The following is a 17,156-nucleotide window of genomic DNA, read 5'->3' as shown; positions in this document are numbered from 1 at the left end:
ATCAGTGCGGCTGGGGACTGGCCCGCGTTCTCCAGGCCTGGGTGTCCCAGGTGCTCCGGAGCCGCTGAAAGGCTGTGCGCTGTGTGTGTGCGGGCTGGGAAGCCGGGCACCTCCGACAGGGCGTGTGTCTAGAGTCCAGGTGTCACGGTGGGCTTTCGGGGGTTGATGGCATCCATGAAATGTGAGCCCTCAGCGACACTGCGTGCGTGTTCCTCCCGGAGCCACAGCCGGCGGGATCTGCGGTCGTGCCGGGGTTCTCTTCGTCGGGCGACGCCTAGGAGCCTTGGCTACGGGTTCAGGGGAGGAAAACGTTTTCTCTGTCTTTCCAGGTTCTTCTGGATGGTTGAAGAGTTAACTTGACAGGATTCACATGAGAAAAAAATGAGTTTTATGGCATGTGCACGGAGATCCAGTGATGAAATTGAGACACAAAGAATGACCAAGGCAGGCAACTTTTGTACATTTTAGACAAGCATAAATCAGGAATTTGCAGCACAGTTCATCACGTGACCAGGCGTTAAATATGAGGTATTTCTATGGAAACAAAGAAAAACAGTGACGCAAACAATACACCGGATTCTGAGCTCTGAGGGCGGCCGTGGGGAGGATTTCTAGCCGTCGGGGTCGGAGCGTCTGCAGGGGAGGGAAGGCAGGCGGCGGCAGCTGGAGAGTTTTCTCGGTTTGCAGCTGGAACGTCTCCGGGGATCCTGCGAGCGGCCCACATGGCAACGGGCTCGGAGATGGTCCGCGTGTGAGCTATGAAGTGGGTTTTCTGACATTTCTATCGAGCACTTCATAGTTAGTTTGCGAGATTTCAGGACCTCGCAGTTTCAGTGTCCCATGATTTCAAGTCTGAAAGATGGAAGAAAATGGGAAACATTAGTTGGAGAGTTGGAGTCTGATATTGGAGAAATATGGAAGGATTCGGGATCCAGAGCCGCTCCCAGATAGAAATCAAAACCTCAAAACAATGAACAGAACTAGAATCTAACACCCAAAATTCCGTATTAAGGTTACAGTGGATGTGTAATTTTACTCTCAACAAACACCCCCATTTCTATGAACCACAGTAAGACTGATTTGTTTGCAAATTAGATCAAGTTTCACTAAACTTTGCTTCATTATTTATGTCAACAGAGCAAGAGAAGTGATGGGTCGTATAGACTCTGTTAAATTCGCTTTGCGGGAACTTTTCATAGTCTCTTTTTAAATTTTTTAAATAAAGCAAGTTTTTGATATTTAAAAATTATTTGTTGTAGTGGACGTACAATGTCATCTCACATTTGGGTGTACAGCGTAGCGATTCGCAGTTCTGCACCACCATGGCAGCTGTAGTTCTCATCAGCCACCAAAAGGGACGCTGCAGTATCGGCAGCTCTAGTCCCTCTGCCGTCCTTTTCGTGCCTGTGACTGTTTGTGACTGGACGTTTGTGCCTCTTCTTCCCCCAGTGTTCCCTTCCCTCCAGTGCCCCCTCCTTGGGCTGCCACAAGCTTCCTGTCTGCATTCCCGAGCTTGTTTCTGGTTTTTTGTTTGTTTGTTTGATTCCAGAATAAGTGGAATCATGGGACGTTGTCTTTCCCTCTCGGACTTCCTTCCGTTAACACCTTCCAGTTCCAACCCTGTTACAAGTGACCCGATTTTGTTCTTCATTAAGACCGTGTAATACTCCATTGTGTGCGCGTGTGCGCGCGCGTGTGTGCACGCCCCACATCATCGACGGGACTATTGTACATAATGTAATAAACACGGGGGCGCGGATCTCCTCAAATTCCTGTTTTCATTTTCTTCGGGAAGAACCCGGCAGCGCACTTCTGGGTCGCACGGTAATTGTGTTTTGTTTTTTGGAGGAACCTCCGTAGTGTCTCCACGGTGGCGGCCCCGGTTTGCATCCCCAGCAACAGCGCACGAGGCTCCGCTCTCTCCACATCCGCTCCAGCGTTGGTTGTTTCTTGTCTTTTTGATACCGGCCGCTCTGGCGGGTGCGCGGGGACCCCACTGCGGTTCTGATGTGCATTTCCTGATGCTGAGCGATGCTGACCGTCTTCTCCGGTGTTGCTGGCCGTCTGGGCGTCTTCTCTGGGGAACGGTCTGTTCCTGGCGTCTGCCCATTTTTAAAGTGGACTTCTTGGTTTTGGGGTGTTGAGTTTTAGAAGCTCCGTATGTATTTTGGATCCTGGCCCTCTACTGGCTCTGTCATTTGCAAACAGGTTGTCCTTTCATTTTGTCGACGGTTTCCTTCCTCGGCAGAAGCTTGTTACCTGGTGCGGTCCCGAGAGCTTTGTTTTCCGTGTTTCCCTTGTTTGAAGATCCGTCTCTGAGAAATAGTGCCGGGGTGGGTGTCCAAGAATTGCTGCCGTGTTTTCTCTGAGAGCTGGGCGGTGTCGGGCTCACACTCGGACTCCAGTGGACTGAAGACCCACTTCGGCGGGCGGCGTGAGACAGCGTTGCACTTTCAGTCTTTCGCACGTGGCTGTGCCCGTCTCCCAGCACCAGGTATCGAAGACACTGCCTTCGCCCCACTGCGTATGCTTGCCTCCCGTCGTAGATAAAGTGACATAAGGGCACGGGTGCTTTTCTGGGGTTGTCTGTCCTGCTCCGCTGGTCCGGGTCTGTTTCCGTGCCAGCCCCGTGCTGCGACGATCCGACAGCTTTGTGGTGTGTGTTGAGATCTGAGACAGCGAAGCCTCCAGCTTCAGAACGTGGTATGTTCGTCCCTGACACGCCTGCTGCTGTGTCATGTTTCTCGGGTCTCACGTGGACGTGGGGAGCGCCCTGAGCGGTCTGACCCCGGCCTCGGGGACTTCAGAAATCAGTGGTTGGGATCAGGGCCGTCTTGGTGGGGAACGCTGCTGCTCATCTGGGGAACGCTGCTGCTCATCTGGGGAACGGTTGTCTTGTTCTGTGCTTTGTCTTGTCTGCACCTGTGTCGTTGCTGTGGCCTCTGCCTCCCGCACAGCGGGACAGCTGCCACAGGGCCACATCCAGGCTCAGGAAACCCCTTCCCGACCCCTCGGGACACGGCAGAACAGAGGTTCACCGGAGGCAGTAAGAGCCGGCACGAGGGGTGGGTGCCGGGAACGGTCAAGGAGAGGCCGTGACCTGGACTCACTGGTCCTTTCCCGGGAGGCTCCTGCCTGCCCTGCTGCCCCTGGGGCCTGGACATCAGTTCTGGACGCTCCATCCAATGCTGCCTCCGACGGTTTCCATTCTGGAGGCATTCCTCCCTGCTCTCTGGGCCTGCGTCCTTCCCGGGAGCCAGGCCCAGGCCAGGCCCGTTTGCTCCGGGTCTGCAGACCCCAGACTACAGGGCAGACAGCACACAGGGCGGCTGGGACAGGACCTTCTTCCTCCAGAGCACAGCGCGGGGGCTCAGCCCATGTCCACCAGGGCTACTGATCCCTGCCCCAGGGCGAGGGCTGACTCTCAGTCTGCTTGCTGGGGGCTGCGTCTGCCTGAAGCAGGTGACGGGGTCTACCTAGATCCAGATGGTACTTACAGGCATAAACGGGCCAAATGGCGCTGAATCAGGCATTTTAAAATGGCTTAGATTGGGGGATTTCATCCCAATTTTTATAACCATATCCCCAATACTGCATAGAGCACACTTTAATAGTGTATCTGAAATTCCAAAACCTGTTGTTAAAGATTTGCTTATTTCATTTCAGAGAGAGCACGTGCAGAGAGGGGCAGAGCACAATTTCACGACCTGAGCAGAGACGGAGAGGGGACGCTGGGCCCACTGCGTCACTCAGGAGCCCCTCCAAAAAAAGTGGTCTTTTGGGCAACCTGGGCGGCTCAGTCATTAAGTGTCTGCCTTCGGCTCAGGTCATGGTCCCAGGGTCCTGGGAGGGAGACCTGTGCTGGGCTCCCTGCTTGGCGGGGGGCCCGCTTCTCCCCGTCCCTCTCCAGCTCCCCTGTGCTTGTGTCCCATCTTGTTATCCCTGTTACAAATGAACAAAACCTTAAAAAATATAACGTGCTTTTTAAAAAGCTCCCGCTCGAGCTAGGGCATGACAACATCCCCAGCGGCAAACGAAGCGGGACGGGCAGTGAGGTAGGGCTGTGGGCTGGGTGGCCAGGCGGAGGCACCAGAGAGCACGGCCTGCGCCCGCCCACCGCGGGCACTCCCAGGAGCCGGTGGGGTGGGGTGTGAGCGGCTGCTCCAGACCACCCAGGACGGCTGTGCGGGCGCTGGAGCAGCAGGTGTTAGAGTCAGGCACCAAGGCTGGGAACCGCGCGTTCCGCCAGAGCGGCTGGACCCGGGGTCGGTGCCTCCCATCTTCCCATGCACCTTCCACTGAGTCTTAAAACTAGCTTTGTGTTGCTTCTGTAATTGAAGTGATAAATGAACCCAGAACCATGTTTTAATTAGCAAACCAGCAACGGGTTTCCGGGAAAGCCTTGTTGGGCTTTTGAGGGCACAGCTTGAAGCAGCCCGCCCCTGGCCTCTCGGTCCCCGGGGTGCTCACGGACTCGTGATCAGCATGGTACAAACCCCAACAGGGAGAGGCCTCCGCACCAGAGGAGAACCCACAGCAACTCAAACCAACCCCGGAAGGCCAGCCCGAGATCCGCTGCAGGAAACCAGCACCGTCCTGGGCACTGGGCGCCGACCAGGTCCCAGCAGAAACGGGTAGCACTCAGACCACTGACATGCGCGCCGCATGTGGGGTGGGCAGCTGCCCCCGCAGGGACGGCCACAAGCTGCCCCGGAAAGTAAGGAGGCCCTGGAAGAGCAGGTGGCACGGCCCGGGGGCTGCCGGGACCGGTGAAGGGGCCCTCCGTGCAGACGCGGTGCTGCCTGACCTCCTCGGGATGTGGAGACTCCCAGGACAGTGACCACCAGGCCTCACTCCAGCACTGTCACTCAGATCCCAGAGGGTTCTGGAGTCCCCAACCGTTCCAGCTCGAACATCCCCGGACCAAGAGCCCCAACATCTGTCAGGTGCTCAGGCTGCCAGCCCAGAAGCCTGAGAGGCTGTCCTGGCCACCCCGGTGCAACTGCCCCTGCCCTGCGTCCACTCAGCCAAGCTCCCCAGGGGCAACCACCCAGGGCTCGAGGTGGAGAAAGGCCAGCCTGGGGGTCTAGATGGCTCGGTGCGTTGAGCACCCGACTCCCTTTCAGCTCAGGTCATGATCTCAGGGTCTTGGGATCCAGCACCACCCCTCCCCGCAACCCCGGTCAGGCTCTAAGCTCAGCCCGGAGTCTGCTGGTCTCTCTTTCTTCCTCTGCCCCTCCCCCCGCCCACGCTTGCTCACTCACTCGACAAATAAAATCTTTTGAAAAGCTAAAGTAAAATTAAAAACAAACACCAGCCTAATACCAAATGTGCCCAAGTGCAGCTGCCCAGCCCCACGGGTCAGGGGCACAGCGGCCTTTGTCCAGGCGGTGGGAGTCCCCAAACCTGCCAAAACGAGGTCTACACAGAACACACGATGTTGGATTAGGGGTGGGGGGGGACAGACAAGAAAACCTGCTTAAGCCTTTTATAATTTAAAAGTCAATGGCGTTTCTTAATCAGTGAGCCCTCAGCCCACCCACCCGGCCCCCTGGTGTCTGCACACGGAAGCTGGGCAGGACCTCTGGTAGCCAGGAGCCTCGGGACAGTCCCCCACAATGCGCATGAGCCCCTCCTCTGTGCCAGGCAAGTCCTGGGCCCCGGGGCTGAGGCAAGGGGCAGGTCAGTACCGAGCCTCCCTCAGTCCTGGTGCAGGCTGGCAGGGACAGTCCACGGACTCCTGCAGGAGAGCAGGGCCATGACGATGCAGTGGGTGCCACATGGGACGCACAAAGCCATTACACAAAGTGGACCCTCCCCAAGGCCCCTCTCAGCCCGAGGTCTGAAGAGCAGGGGCAATGCAGGGACAGCTGTGAAAACAGCAGAGCAAAGGCCCTGCGGCAGGAACCGGCCTAGGACGGAGCCCTGCAGTACAGCTGGGGACAGGGGCGCTCGTGTCCCTAACTCGCACAACCCTATACAGAGGTGAAGCGCTCCTTCACCACCCCGTCAAAGCCCACACCAGGCACACCAGGTCCTCGGCCACCAGAGCAGCTCCCTAGAGGCCAACCCGGCCAAACAACAGCCCACTGTGGCCCCAGGGCGCTCCTGTGGGGAGGGGCTGTGCCGGGAACTCAGACAGGAGGCTGCAGGCAAGCAGGGTCTCCCACCCCCACCTGTGCCTCCGCCAGGCCCCACAGGCCACGGAAACTGCCGTCACACACCGAATTCCTCCGCCCCCAGACAAGCGGGTTTTCCAGAGGAACCTGCATTCAAACAGGCTAGCCTGACAAAAACGGGGCCTCGAAGGAACACACCGGACCAAAATAATTGGCTGGCCCATGGCCGCCGGCACCCACTCCACTGGGGGACAGGATGGAACGGTAAGCGGCCTTCAGCTGTAACTCTCTCCGATGGGGGACACACACCCTGGGACCCGGGGATCAGGGGACAAAGGGGTCCTCCTCAGGACCTGGCCAGGAACGGGCATGAGCGCTCCCTGTGCGCCCCAAGACTAAGCAGGACAGAGATCCCTCACTGTCGCTCCTGGGTCACAAAGTGCAACTCCAGTGGAAAGGCAGAGGGCTTGACCCAGACCCTTCCAGGATACAAGGGGCCCCGGGGAGTCTGGGGTGCCCAGGAAAGCTGGCAGGGCTGGCACAAGCCACTTCTGTAGGCCCGTCCCCCCCCAGCACCCAGCCTGCCCCCCACAAGGCTTCGGTGAAGGGAGAGGCCCCTGGACAGCACCTTCCAGCGGCAGCGGGGAGCGGGGGCTGCCGGTGCACACAGCGGGCCGGCACTGTGGACGTCAGCCCGTGGACACGGCCGCCACAGGAGCCGGGAGACAGGTTCAGCGCCTCCCCAGACCCCTCACTGCCCACGGTCCACCCTGTTGGCTCTCCCACGAAACCACTGATGGGGCGGGGGGCGGGGAGGTCACGGGGTCAGCTGAGTGTGAAGTGCTGCGCGCAGAAGTCGTCCTGCCGGCCCAGCAGACCCTGAGCCGGGATGAACTCCAGCGGTACGGACCCCTGGCCCTTCTTCTTCAGGTCCCGCTCGAACACCTGCAAGACACAGGCAGATGACACACCCGTACCGCGAGGTCCCTGCACCCCAGCCACCCAGGCCCCAGGGTCCCCCCAGCCCTCACCTCGAATGCTGTGAGCTCCAGCAGCGGGGCAATGCTGACCTCGGGCACAGACAGCGCCTGGTTGATGACGCTGGCAGCCTGGGACACCTCAGGGTGGTAATGCTGCTGGAGAGCCTGTGAAGCATGCGATGTCACCTCCCCCTGCTCCGGACACCGGCCCAGGCTCAGGTCGGGCGGGGGCGCGGCAGGGAAAGTGCCGCGCCGGCCGTGCTCACCTGCAGCTCCCACAGCGAACTCTCCAGAGCTCGGCTCTTGGCGGGGTCCTCCTCTTCGGGGTCATAGGGGTCGGCATCCAGCTCTAGGAACGAGACCAGGCCCTGCTCCACAACTGGCCCCGTGTACTGGCTGCTGGGGGCAGGCCCCCCGGGCTCCCCAACCCCCACTGCACTCACCGGGGCTCAGGGGGCGGTGCACGAGGACGCGGCAGGCGGGGTGACGGCGCAGCAGGTTGCAGATGAAGGGCAGGACCATGAGCAGGGCCTCGGGGGGCGCCGTTAGGGCCAGGCGGGACAAGCGCTTGGCGAAGGCAGCCACCAGATAGGCGGGCAGATGGCTGGGCGGGACGGTGGGTGTGAGTGAGACCCCTCGCCCAGCACCCCGGTCCCCGCTCTGGGTCTCAGCCCCGCCTCAGCACTCACGAGGACGACAGGAAGAGATCGGCCAAGTGGAAAAACCGGGCCCGGGACTTCACGTGAAAGACGGACGGGTCCAGGAGGCCGTAGAGCTTCCGGTAGAAATCGGGGTACTCGCTGGGGGGGGCGAGTAAGTGAGCAGCAGGCACGGGGGTGGAAGCACGCATGAGGAGACAGAGAGTGGCTTCCAGGGGCTCCGTCCCCTCTCCCAGGCTTCTCCAGCCTGACCCCCACCACCGCCCCCGGGGCCAGCCCAGCCCAGGTGAGCACTCACAGGTTGTGCTGGTGAATCAGGATAAAAAGTCCATTCAAGGCCAAGAGACTAATGGCTCCCCCTGTGGACACACGTGCGGCTGTGAAGCCCCAGCCCACCGCACCCCTCCAGCTGGGGCAGGAGTCCATCAAAGCTGGAGGCCACCAGCCCACAGACCCGGCTTCCCCAGTCCAGCCCGGGAGGGAGGGCAGAGCCCTGAGCTGCCGGAGCCCAGGCCGCAGCAGACACGCGGGAGCTGGGCACTCACCCACGTCGTAGGCGCGGGTAAGGAAGTCGATCATGAGGCTGGGCTGGGCCAGGTGCGGCAGGATGGAGTCGTGCATGATTACCAGCACCTTCTTGTAGAGACTGAGGGGCAGCTGGCGGGAAAGCAAAAGGTGTGGGTGCACCTGCCCTACTCCAAGAATCCTGTGAGCCAAGGGGTCCCTCCCGCCCCTACCTTATGCTTGAGAAAGCCGAGCCACATCCCCTGGAAAGCCTTCCTGTGCTCCTACATTGGAGGGGGGGGGGGAGGTCAGACCTGCATACAAGGACACAAGGCATCCACCCCAGTCCCCTGCCCTCAGAAGGGACACTGCCCATACTGCCTCCCCCCTTGCCCTGTGGTAGGAGAAACTCACAACCCCAAATCCAAGAATTCCCAATGACACAAGAAATGTCCCGCCTGGATCCTCCCCCTACGGAAGCAGTAAGCGTCCCATCTGTGACTGCCCGCAGAGAGTCTGGGAACCAGGTACCGGTGCACCTCCCTCATCCTGGCCCGGGTCCCTGTGAGGGAACCCCGCAACTGCCTAGGCCAGGGGAAGGGCAGCTAGTCCTCTTCCTGTCCCACACACGCTGCCTCTGCCTGGAAAGAGCCTTTGTCCCAGGGAGGCCCCCAACCCCTCTGGCGCACCTCACCTTCAGATGAACGACCTTCCACGTGCGCGGCAGCTCTGTGAGGAAGGCAGCGGTCAGCGGACGGGCAGGAAAGGGGCAGCCCACCTCGTGCGCCTGCCCATCCGCCCGGGGATGCTCACCCCCGTGCTTCACGTAGAAGCTGGAGATCCCACGCTCCTCGCTGGGGAGACTCACAGACGACAACAGCGTGAAGGCGTTGTTCCAGAATGTGAGCGGCACCTGCAGAAGGGCTGGCCTGAGCACAGGCATGGCCACCGCCCACCCATTCCCCCAGCCACACGACCCAGCCGGCTCACCTCCGGGTGCCTGTCGGTGACGCGGCCCACAGTGTCCGTGGCCGCCTGCATCGTGTGGTAGCGGATGTCGTCGTGCCCCAGGTACTCCCGGAACCGGGCCAGGAGCAGCGAGCAGTCATCCTCCGGAGAGAGCAGACCTTCCACCACCGCCTGGATGCCGGACAGGGAAGGGGCCCTCGGTGTGTCAGCCCACGGCCAAGCGACCACCCGAGGGGACCACCGAGCCGGCAGGCTCACCCCCTGCTGCGTGGGAGAGTCTGGCAAACGCAGCACACTCACTACCCCTGCAGCAGCCCCACCCCAGCTCTGGCCGGAGGTTTCTGCGTCCTCCCGCCCCAACGCTCCCCACCTTGAAGAGCTGGCGAGGGAACAGGTAGTAGCCGTCCCACTTCGGTTTCTCCAGGGGGTGAGCTCCTTCCAGCTGCACAAACTTCATGAGTGTGCTGAGAGCCAGCTCCTGCGGACAGCGGGGAGCAGAGTGGCCAAAGATGCCCCGACCCCAGCTCACGCCCGCTGCCGGCCAAGCCACAGAACGCCCCAGCCCGTGAACCCAAGTACGCCTGACACGGCATTCCCACAAGCACCGGGACACGAGTAACACCAGAGTAACACCACAGTAGCCACCAGAACTCCAACCACCCGGGACGTGAACGCGGCCTCAGGTGGGCCCAGGAACGGAGGCGTAGGCAGCCTCAGCCCCGCGTCCGAGCCTGTGGACAGCCTGGTGCAGGGACCGCGGGGGAGGTCAGCGGACTCACCTTGACCTCGAAGGAGGGGTGAACCAGGAGCTCCTGGAGGCGGTTGAGGCAGCTGCGGTAGCGATGCCGCATCCACACCTTGTACTTGCGTGTAGCTCCCTGAGAGCCTGCAGGGAGCCCCAGGTCAGCCCACCCCGCCCACAACTGTCCGCCACTCGGCCCGGCCAGGGACACTGACCTGGGGTGGGAAGAACGAACCTCCTCCCTCCAGAGCACGGTCTGTCACCCCTCACTGGACCCCAAGACATAAACGACCCAGGATGGGAATGTGTGGCGCAGCTTCACCAGATGCCGGCCAGAAAGGCGGACGCTGTGGTCACCCAGCCCAGGGCTGTCTCCGCCACCCACCCTGGGCCCGCGGCGCAGCTTGGGGACGAGTCTCCTCCCACCTTCCCAGAGCGTGGGCCGGCAGCCCAGCCGGACCGCAGCCCAGCCGGACCGCAGCCCAGCCGGACCCCAGCGCAGCCGGACCCCAGCGCAGCCGGACCGCAGCCCAGCCGGACCGCAGCCCAGCCGGACCGCAGCCCAGCCGGACCGCAGCCCAGCCGGACCCCAGCGCAGCCGGACCGCAGCCCAGCCGGACCGCAGCCCAGCCGGACCCCAGCCCGGCCGGACCCCAGCGCAGCCGGACCGCAGCCCGGCCGGACCCCAGCCCGGCCGGACCGCAGCCCGGCCGGACCCCAACGCAGCCGGACCCCAGCCCGGCGGGACCCCAGCCCGGGGCCCTGGGACGCTCACCCGCCATGGCCGCGTCCTCGGAGGGCAGCGGGCCCACAAACAGCTCTCCCCGCTCCAGCAGGGCCCCGAAAAGACGGCTGCACGCGCGCACCGCCTCCTGGGTCTCCTCGCGGTCCTCGGACTGCAGGGACAGGCCGGTCGCGGGTTAGAGCGACCCACTTCGGCCCCACGCCCGGCCCCGCCCTCACCCGCCCTCCCGAGCCTCCGGCCCGCGCCCCCCCCCCCCGCGAAGCCCCGTCCCCGGCCTCCGACCCCGGACCCCGGCCGCCGCGACCCGCGCGTCCCCACCTGCAGCACCGCCAGGATGTCGAACACCGCGTTGGCCTGGCCGCGGCTCGCCAGCACCGCCTCCAGCAGGCGGCCCAGCGCCCGGCGCACGCCCTCGGGGCCGGAGTCCCGCTCCATGCCGCCGCCGCCGCCGCCGCACGCGCCGGGGAGCCGACCTCGCGCGCCCGCGCCCAGCACCCCCGCCGACGTCACCTCCCCGCGCCAGGGGCCGCCCGCACGCGGCCGCCGTCGCCCGGCCCCCGCTGTGACGTCACCTCCCCGCGCCCGGGAAGTCCCGCGAGCGGCCGCCGCCGCCGGGTCCGCAACGTCACCGCTCCGCGCCGCTGCCGTCATCGCGGCGCGCCTGGCCGGGAGGCGTGCGGCCGGCGGCCATGGCGCTCTTCCACGTCGCGCGGTACGCGGGCCCCGAGGCGGCCGGGGCGGAGAGCGAGGCGGGCGGCCGGGCGCGCGCGCTGCTGGAGCGGCTGCAGTGCCGGGCCCGAGAGCGGCAGCAGCAGCAGCAGCCGCTCCAGCAGGAGGCCGCACGGGCGGCGGAGGCGGCGGGGCGGCGGCGGCGGCGACCGCGCCGGCCGCGGAGGCGCGGAGGCAGCGGGGCGCCGGGGAGCCCGCACGCGCCGCCCGGGAAGCGGCGGAAGGTGGACGGCGAGGACGTGCGCGCAGGTGGGGCCGGTCCGGGCGGGAACGAGGGCGCGGCCGTGCGACCGGGGTGCGCGGGGACCTGACGCGCCGCCCCCGGGCCCGCTTCTGCCGCGCAGGGAGCCGCGAGGAGGCGCCGGGCGAGAGCGGCGCGGACGCCGGGGGCGCGGGGCCGCCGGAGCACCCAGGCGGACGGCCCCCGGGAGAGGCGTCGGGGCGTCCAGCCCGCGGCCTGCTCCTCGGGGGCGTTGGGAGAAGCAGGGCGCCCAAGGTGAGCGGCCCGGGGTGGGAGGGGGGCTTTCGACGACTTTGCTTCAGGCCGGAGGCGGGTGTGCGTGGCTGTCGCCCGTCCCGCCCGTGCTGGGGGTAGCCCGTGGGCCCGCGCCTGCGACCGGGGAGGGTCCTTAAGTAGATGAAGAGTGTCCCCCCGAGTTGCGTGACCAGTAACTTTCCTTTTGGTTGTCCAAGCCCCGTGCAAGCTCAGTACTTCGCGCTTGGTGGCAAGAAAGCCCGGTTTTGTGAGTAATGCTAAGCGGGTTTGCAGTTGTCACAGTTGGGTCTTAAAGTAACCCAAGTTCCCTGGCGTCTGTGTGTAAGGACTTCCTATCCCGTGTGTGCCCACTTGGGAAAGAAAATGAGTTTCTGGTGTCTTTCAAGCTAGTCTTTTTATTGGGGTGGAGATTTTCCCTAAGTACGGGCGGAACAGAAGGGTCCTGGGATGACTGTGACTGTGGGGAAGGAAGCGGTGGGCTTGCCAGTGCGTGGGGGCACCTTCATGTCCGTGCCTGTGTGGAGGTCCACCTTGAGTTGGGAGAAACCGGGGTAAGACGGACAGCGGAGGGGAGTGTCACTCAGAAGGCGGGTGGCACCAAGGCCCTGAGGCAGCTGTGAGCTTCAGTGTGTAGGAGCAGAGGTGGGTGTGGCTAGGGCTCACAGTGATTGGAAATGAGGTTGGGGGCAAGGGACTCTCCTGTCATGGGAAGCTTTGCAGGCACACCTCAGGTGTGGACGTTATCCTGAGTGTGAGAGGAAGCCCCCACCCCCGGGGGGTTTGCTCAGGGGAGTGGCACTTTCTTGTGCGTTTCCAAATTCCTTTAAAGGCTGTGTGGAAGCTGGGGAAGAGGAGCCGTAGGGAAACTAGTTCGAGTGGTCCGCCTGCCCTGCTGTGGGCTCGTCAGCTTGAGTGAGCCAGAGCTTGGTTTCTGCAGGTCTCACTCCCCTGGCCCCTTTCTCTTTACGGTAGGTCCAGCCTTTCCTGCCTTCGTGGTTGGCTGAGCCCAGCTGTGTTGGAAAGAGTGTCACTGAAGACTCGGTGCCTATCGAACACATCCCCGCAGTGCACCCCGACGTGCAGAAGAAGCTGCGGGCACACGGCATCTCGTCCTACTTCCCAGGTGCTGGGGGCCGGGACAGGCACGCCTTGAAGAGCGTCTGCACCAAGAGCCGCACAAGGCCACAGTGCAGCAGCTGTGAACGTGGGCTTCTAGGCATGTCCAGCTTCGAGTGCCATCTGGGTTTTGGCATCTTTGGCCACCGGGCCTGATGCTCCGAGAGGCTCTGGTGCTGTCTTGGAGTGCGAACGGCCTAGAGATCGTTGAGGAGGAGCAAGGCTACTCGTGGGTTCGGCGCCTGTGTTGACCCGGAGTATCGGTGCCCGTTGTGACCCGTCTCCTCCTCCTCCTGTCCCAGTCCAGGCAGCAGTGATCCCTGCCCTCCTGGAGAGCACAGCCGACGGGTTTCTGGTGGCCAGAGGTGGCTACCGGCCCAGAGACCTTTGTGTTTCCGCCCCGACCGGCAGCGGGAAGACTTTGGCCTTTGTCATCCCTGTGGTACAGGTCAGTGAAAGAACCCCCAGCCTCCGAGGGGGCTCTGCAGGCAGGGAGCCGGCTCTGCTGACAGGGGGCTCTCATCCCCGCCAGGCCCTGCTCGGTCGAGCCATCTGCCAGGTCCGTGCCTTGGTTGTGCTGCCCACTAAGGAGCTGGCCCAGCAGGTTCGTGCACCCTACGCCTCTGGGTCAGACCTAGGATCTGTGTCACCGTGCTGCTTCGTACCAGTGTGGTGAACGGCCGCTTCTTCTCCAGGTGTGCAAAGTGTTCAACATCTACACAGATGCCACACCTCTGCGTGTCGCTCTGATCACTGGGCAGAAGTCACTGGTCAAGGAGCAGGAGAGTCTCGTCCAGAAGACGTAGGTCCTGGGGGGCTAGGAGCTCCTCAGGGAACAGGGAGCGGCTGTCTGAACCCTGTCAGCAGGCTCCCTGTGGTGTTGCGGGGGTTGGCGTGGGGCCCTTGGCTGAGCCACTCTGCTCCTCAGAGCAGACGGCTTCCGCTGCTTGGCTGATGTGGTGGTGGCCACCCCGGGCCGCCTGGTGGACCACATCGACCAGACTCCAGGATTCAGCCTCCAGCACCTCCGATTCCTGGTATGCTGCACCCCAGAGGAAGGCCGGGGTTTGGAGCTGGTGCTGGCCTCAGCCACCCGACACCAGGCCTCCTGCTTCCCCAGGTCATCGACGAGGCCGACCGCATGATAGACAGCATGCACCAGTCCTGGCTGCCCCGGGTGGTGGAGGCAGCCTTCCCGAGTGATAGTGCCAAGGACCCCTTTGTCCTGCTCCAGAGGCGGCAGCCCCAGGCCCCCACCGCCGCCAGGTACCTGAAGCTGAGTCCTGCCCTGTTCTCGGTGCGGCCGTCCGAGCATAGCCCCGTCCGGCTTCCCCTCTGTCTCTGAGACCCGCTCGGCCTCAGGCTGGTCCGGTTTGTTCTGGGGCGGTCAGTGTCCGGGGGGCGGCCAGGGCTCTGTCGGTTAGCCGACCGGGCTGAGACTGCTGTCTCACCGTCCGCTGCCCTTTCAGTATCTCTTGTCCTCAGATGCCTCTGCAGAAGCTGCTCTTCTCGGCCACCCTGACGCAGAATCCGGAGAAGCTGCAGCAGCTGGGCCTTCACCAGCCCTGGCTCTTCTCCACGGGGCTGGCACGCAGAGACCCCGGAGACAGCGACGCAGACAGGGACTCAGGCGGGAAGTACGCCTTCCCAGCCGGACTCTCGGTGAGGGGGGTGTGCAGGGGCGGGAAGGGGGAGCCGCTCCGGCGCTTGGGGCCTGGCCAACCCTGTGCCATCCCCACAGCACCACTACGTGCCCTGCAGCCTCCGCACTAAGCCACTGGCCATCCTGCACCTGATCCTGGAGAAGAATTTCTCAAGGGTCCTCTGCTTTACCAACTCCCGAGAAAACTCCCACAGGTGAGGCCCCAGGGGGGAGAGGGGAGCCGAGCGGAGACGGGCTCCAGGCCCCGCCCACTCTGCTCTTCTGGCTCTTCGCACCCAGGCTCTTCCTGCTAGTCCAGGCTTTCGGAGGCGTGACGGCGGCCGAGTTCTCCTCCCGCTGCGGGCCCGGCCAGAGGAAGGCGGTCTTGAAGCAGTTTGAGCAGGGCAAGATTCAGCTGTGAGTGCCTGCAGGCCGGGGAGGGGACGGCTCAAGCTGGGTAGCAGCCTGGGCTCTCTGCAGGGGGCTTTCCTGCGGGAGACGCGGCTCCTCCGCGTGGAGGCCTCCCCGGCAGGCTCAGGCGGGGTCATGGGCACAGGGCGTCGGGGGCTCCCGGCCTCCAGCAGGGCCCACCCACAGCCCCCGGTGTCCCCCAGCCTCATCAGCACAGACGCCACCGCTCGAGGCATCGACGTGCAGGGCGTGCAGCTGGTCATCAACTACGACGCCCCCCAGTACCTGCGCACCTACGTGCACCGGTGAGGGTCCCATGCCTTTGGAGGGAGAATCCAGGGAGGGAAGCCCCGTCCCATCGGACCCCCGTGCGCCATCGTCCTGGAGGTAGTTGTGCTTGGTTTCAGGGTCGGAAGAACCGCCCGCGCTGGGAGAACTGGACAGGCCTTCACTCTGCTCCTCAAAGTGCAGGTCCGTCTGCTGCAGTCTAACCGGGGGGCGGGGCCTCTGCTGGCAGCACTGTTCGTGGAAAACGGGACCCTTTCTGCTCACTGTCCTGCAGGAGAGGAGATTCCTGCGCATGCTAGCGGAAGCCGGGGTGCCGGACATGACGCGGCAGGACATCCCCAGCGAGCTCCTGCAGCCGCTGCTCCCGCGGTACGAGGAGGCCTTGTCCCAGCTGGAGCGAGCTGTCAAGGTAAGGGGCCGAGGCGTTCCTGACCCATGACCGAGCAACAGCGTGCAGGAAGGGGAGAGGGTGGGAGGGCGGGGAGGGGTGCCCGGCCTTGGGAGGAGGGCTGGGGCCAGAGGTGCCCCCAAGTGAGTGCTGGGCCATGCTGTGCTGCTGCTTGGGGGTGGGGAGCCTCAGGGGCAGGGCACAGGTGGCGCCACAGGGCCTTTGCCTCTCCCTGCCGCAGAACGAACGAAGGCAGAAGGCGCCCTGACGGTCTCGGGGGACAGGCGAGCTGAGCCCCTGCAGAGCAAACCCTTCCCCCTGTGCACTCTGCTGGGCTCAGCCGCTTCCTTTCTGGAAAAATCCTGAGCAGCAGCTGCTGGGTACGGAGCAAAAGACAGATTCCTTGGATCTCAGAGGGAGCAACCAGTGGGAAGGGCCTTCATCCTCCGGCGCGCTGCCTCCTCGTGCCGGGCCCCAGACACCGTCGCTGCAGCAGGCCTGGCGCTGGGCAAGCTCAGGCCTGGGTGAGATGCTCACCGGGCAGCCTCCGCCCGGGGCGGGGATCTCATGAACCTGCTCACGTTACTGCAGAACTGACAGGGCGGCATCCGGGACCCCAGGTGGCCTCAGGGTGTCTGCCACGCCGCACATCCATGAGCCGTTCCTGGCGCTGTCACGGCTTCCATGCGGGGCACAGCACACCACGCGGCTGGGGGTCCTCCCCCCGGGGATGGGACAAACCTCCCCACCCACCAGCGTGCGCTGTGAGCGTAATGGCAGGCGAGAATTCTACCACTGAACCACCAGTGCGGTGAACGTAATGGAAAACAGGCTTTAGAAGCACTGACCCGGCACTTGTGCAAGGATTTTTGTCCAAAATTGCGTGCTGATATTAAAACAAACTTGAAGAAACCAGGATGGAGCGGTGGTGGCTGGTCTGTCCTGAAAGCATGCTCTTCGCTGCGGCAGGGTAACGTTCGCAGCCACGTGGTTGCTCATGGGGCCGCGGGAGGGCACAGGAAACCTCACACTCAATGGCCACAGACTTCTGGATGGAGAGCGGCCTTCACGGGAGACCAGCTTACGTCTCCAAACACGGGCTGCACACGGCCCACCCGCCCCGAGCCACCCACCACCACGCACTCCCACCCCCCTCGCTGGGGCCTTGCTGTCTGCTGGAGCCTGGCCGGGCTCTGCATCCGGGGGGAGGCGGTGGTCAGGACCCACCGCTGGGGCACCGCCGCCACAGACGCACCAAGCTGCCTGCTCGCGGGACAAGCTCTCACTTCCCCAAGGAACCCGGGCTCGCAGAGGGCGGCCTTCATCCCGGGCTTCCTTGCAGACGTCCCCTGGACCCTGGGAACCCGA

General features: G+C 63.5%; 2 protein-coding genes across 2 annotated transcripts; one reads left to right on the top strand and one right to left on the bottom strand.

Moving 5' to 3' along the window:
• Positions 1-5,476: 5,476 nt before the first annotated feature.
• On the bottom strand, positions 5,477-11,227 carry NOC4L (nucleolar complex associated 4 homolog). Its single transcript, XM_032310755.1, has 15 exons — positions 11,037-11,227; positions 10,749-10,869; positions 10,011-10,117; positions 9,602-9,709; positions 9,253-9,402; positions 9,076-9,175; positions 8,957-8,991; positions 8,496-8,546; positions 8,304-8,415; positions 8,057-8,117; positions 7,789-7,899; positions 7,543-7,703; positions 7,366-7,448; positions 7,151-7,264; positions 5,477-7,064 (listed from the first exon to the last, which is right to left on the bottom strand). The coding sequence occupies exons 1-15, from the start codon at positions 11,151-11,153 to the stop codon at positions 6,945-6,947; spliced, it is 1,551 nt and encodes a 516-aa protein (XP_032166646.1). The 5' UTR covers positions 11,154-11,227; the 3' UTR covers positions 5,477-6,944.
• DDX51 (DEAD-box helicase 51) lies at positions 11,152-16,550 on the top strand. The gene is made up of 16 exons (XM_032309481.1): positions 11,152-11,223; positions 11,309-11,696; positions 11,792-11,943; positions 12,916-13,066; positions 13,362-13,507; positions 13,592-13,663; positions 13,755-13,861; positions 13,988-14,096; positions 14,180-14,325; positions 14,529-14,721; positions 14,801-14,916; positions 15,002-15,118; positions 15,316-15,417; positions 15,520-15,583; positions 15,675-15,809; positions 16,030-16,550. The coding sequence occupies exons 1-16, from the start codon at positions 11,152-11,154 to the stop codon at positions 16,054-16,056; spliced, it is 2,097 nt and encodes a 698-aa protein (XP_032165372.1). The 3' UTR covers positions 16,057-16,550.
• Positions 16,551-17,156: the final 606 nt, after the last annotated feature.

This window comes from Mustela erminea, chromosome 13, assembly GCF_009829155.1.
Source record: "Mustela erminea isolate mMusErm1 chromosome 13, mMusErm1.Pri, whole genome shotgun sequence".
Lineage (NCBI taxonomy): Eukaryota > Metazoa > Chordata > Mammalia > Carnivora > Mustelidae > Mustela > Mustela erminea.
Note: the sequence above shows the minus strand (reverse complement) of the source record. Positions and strands in the feature narration are given on the sequence as shown.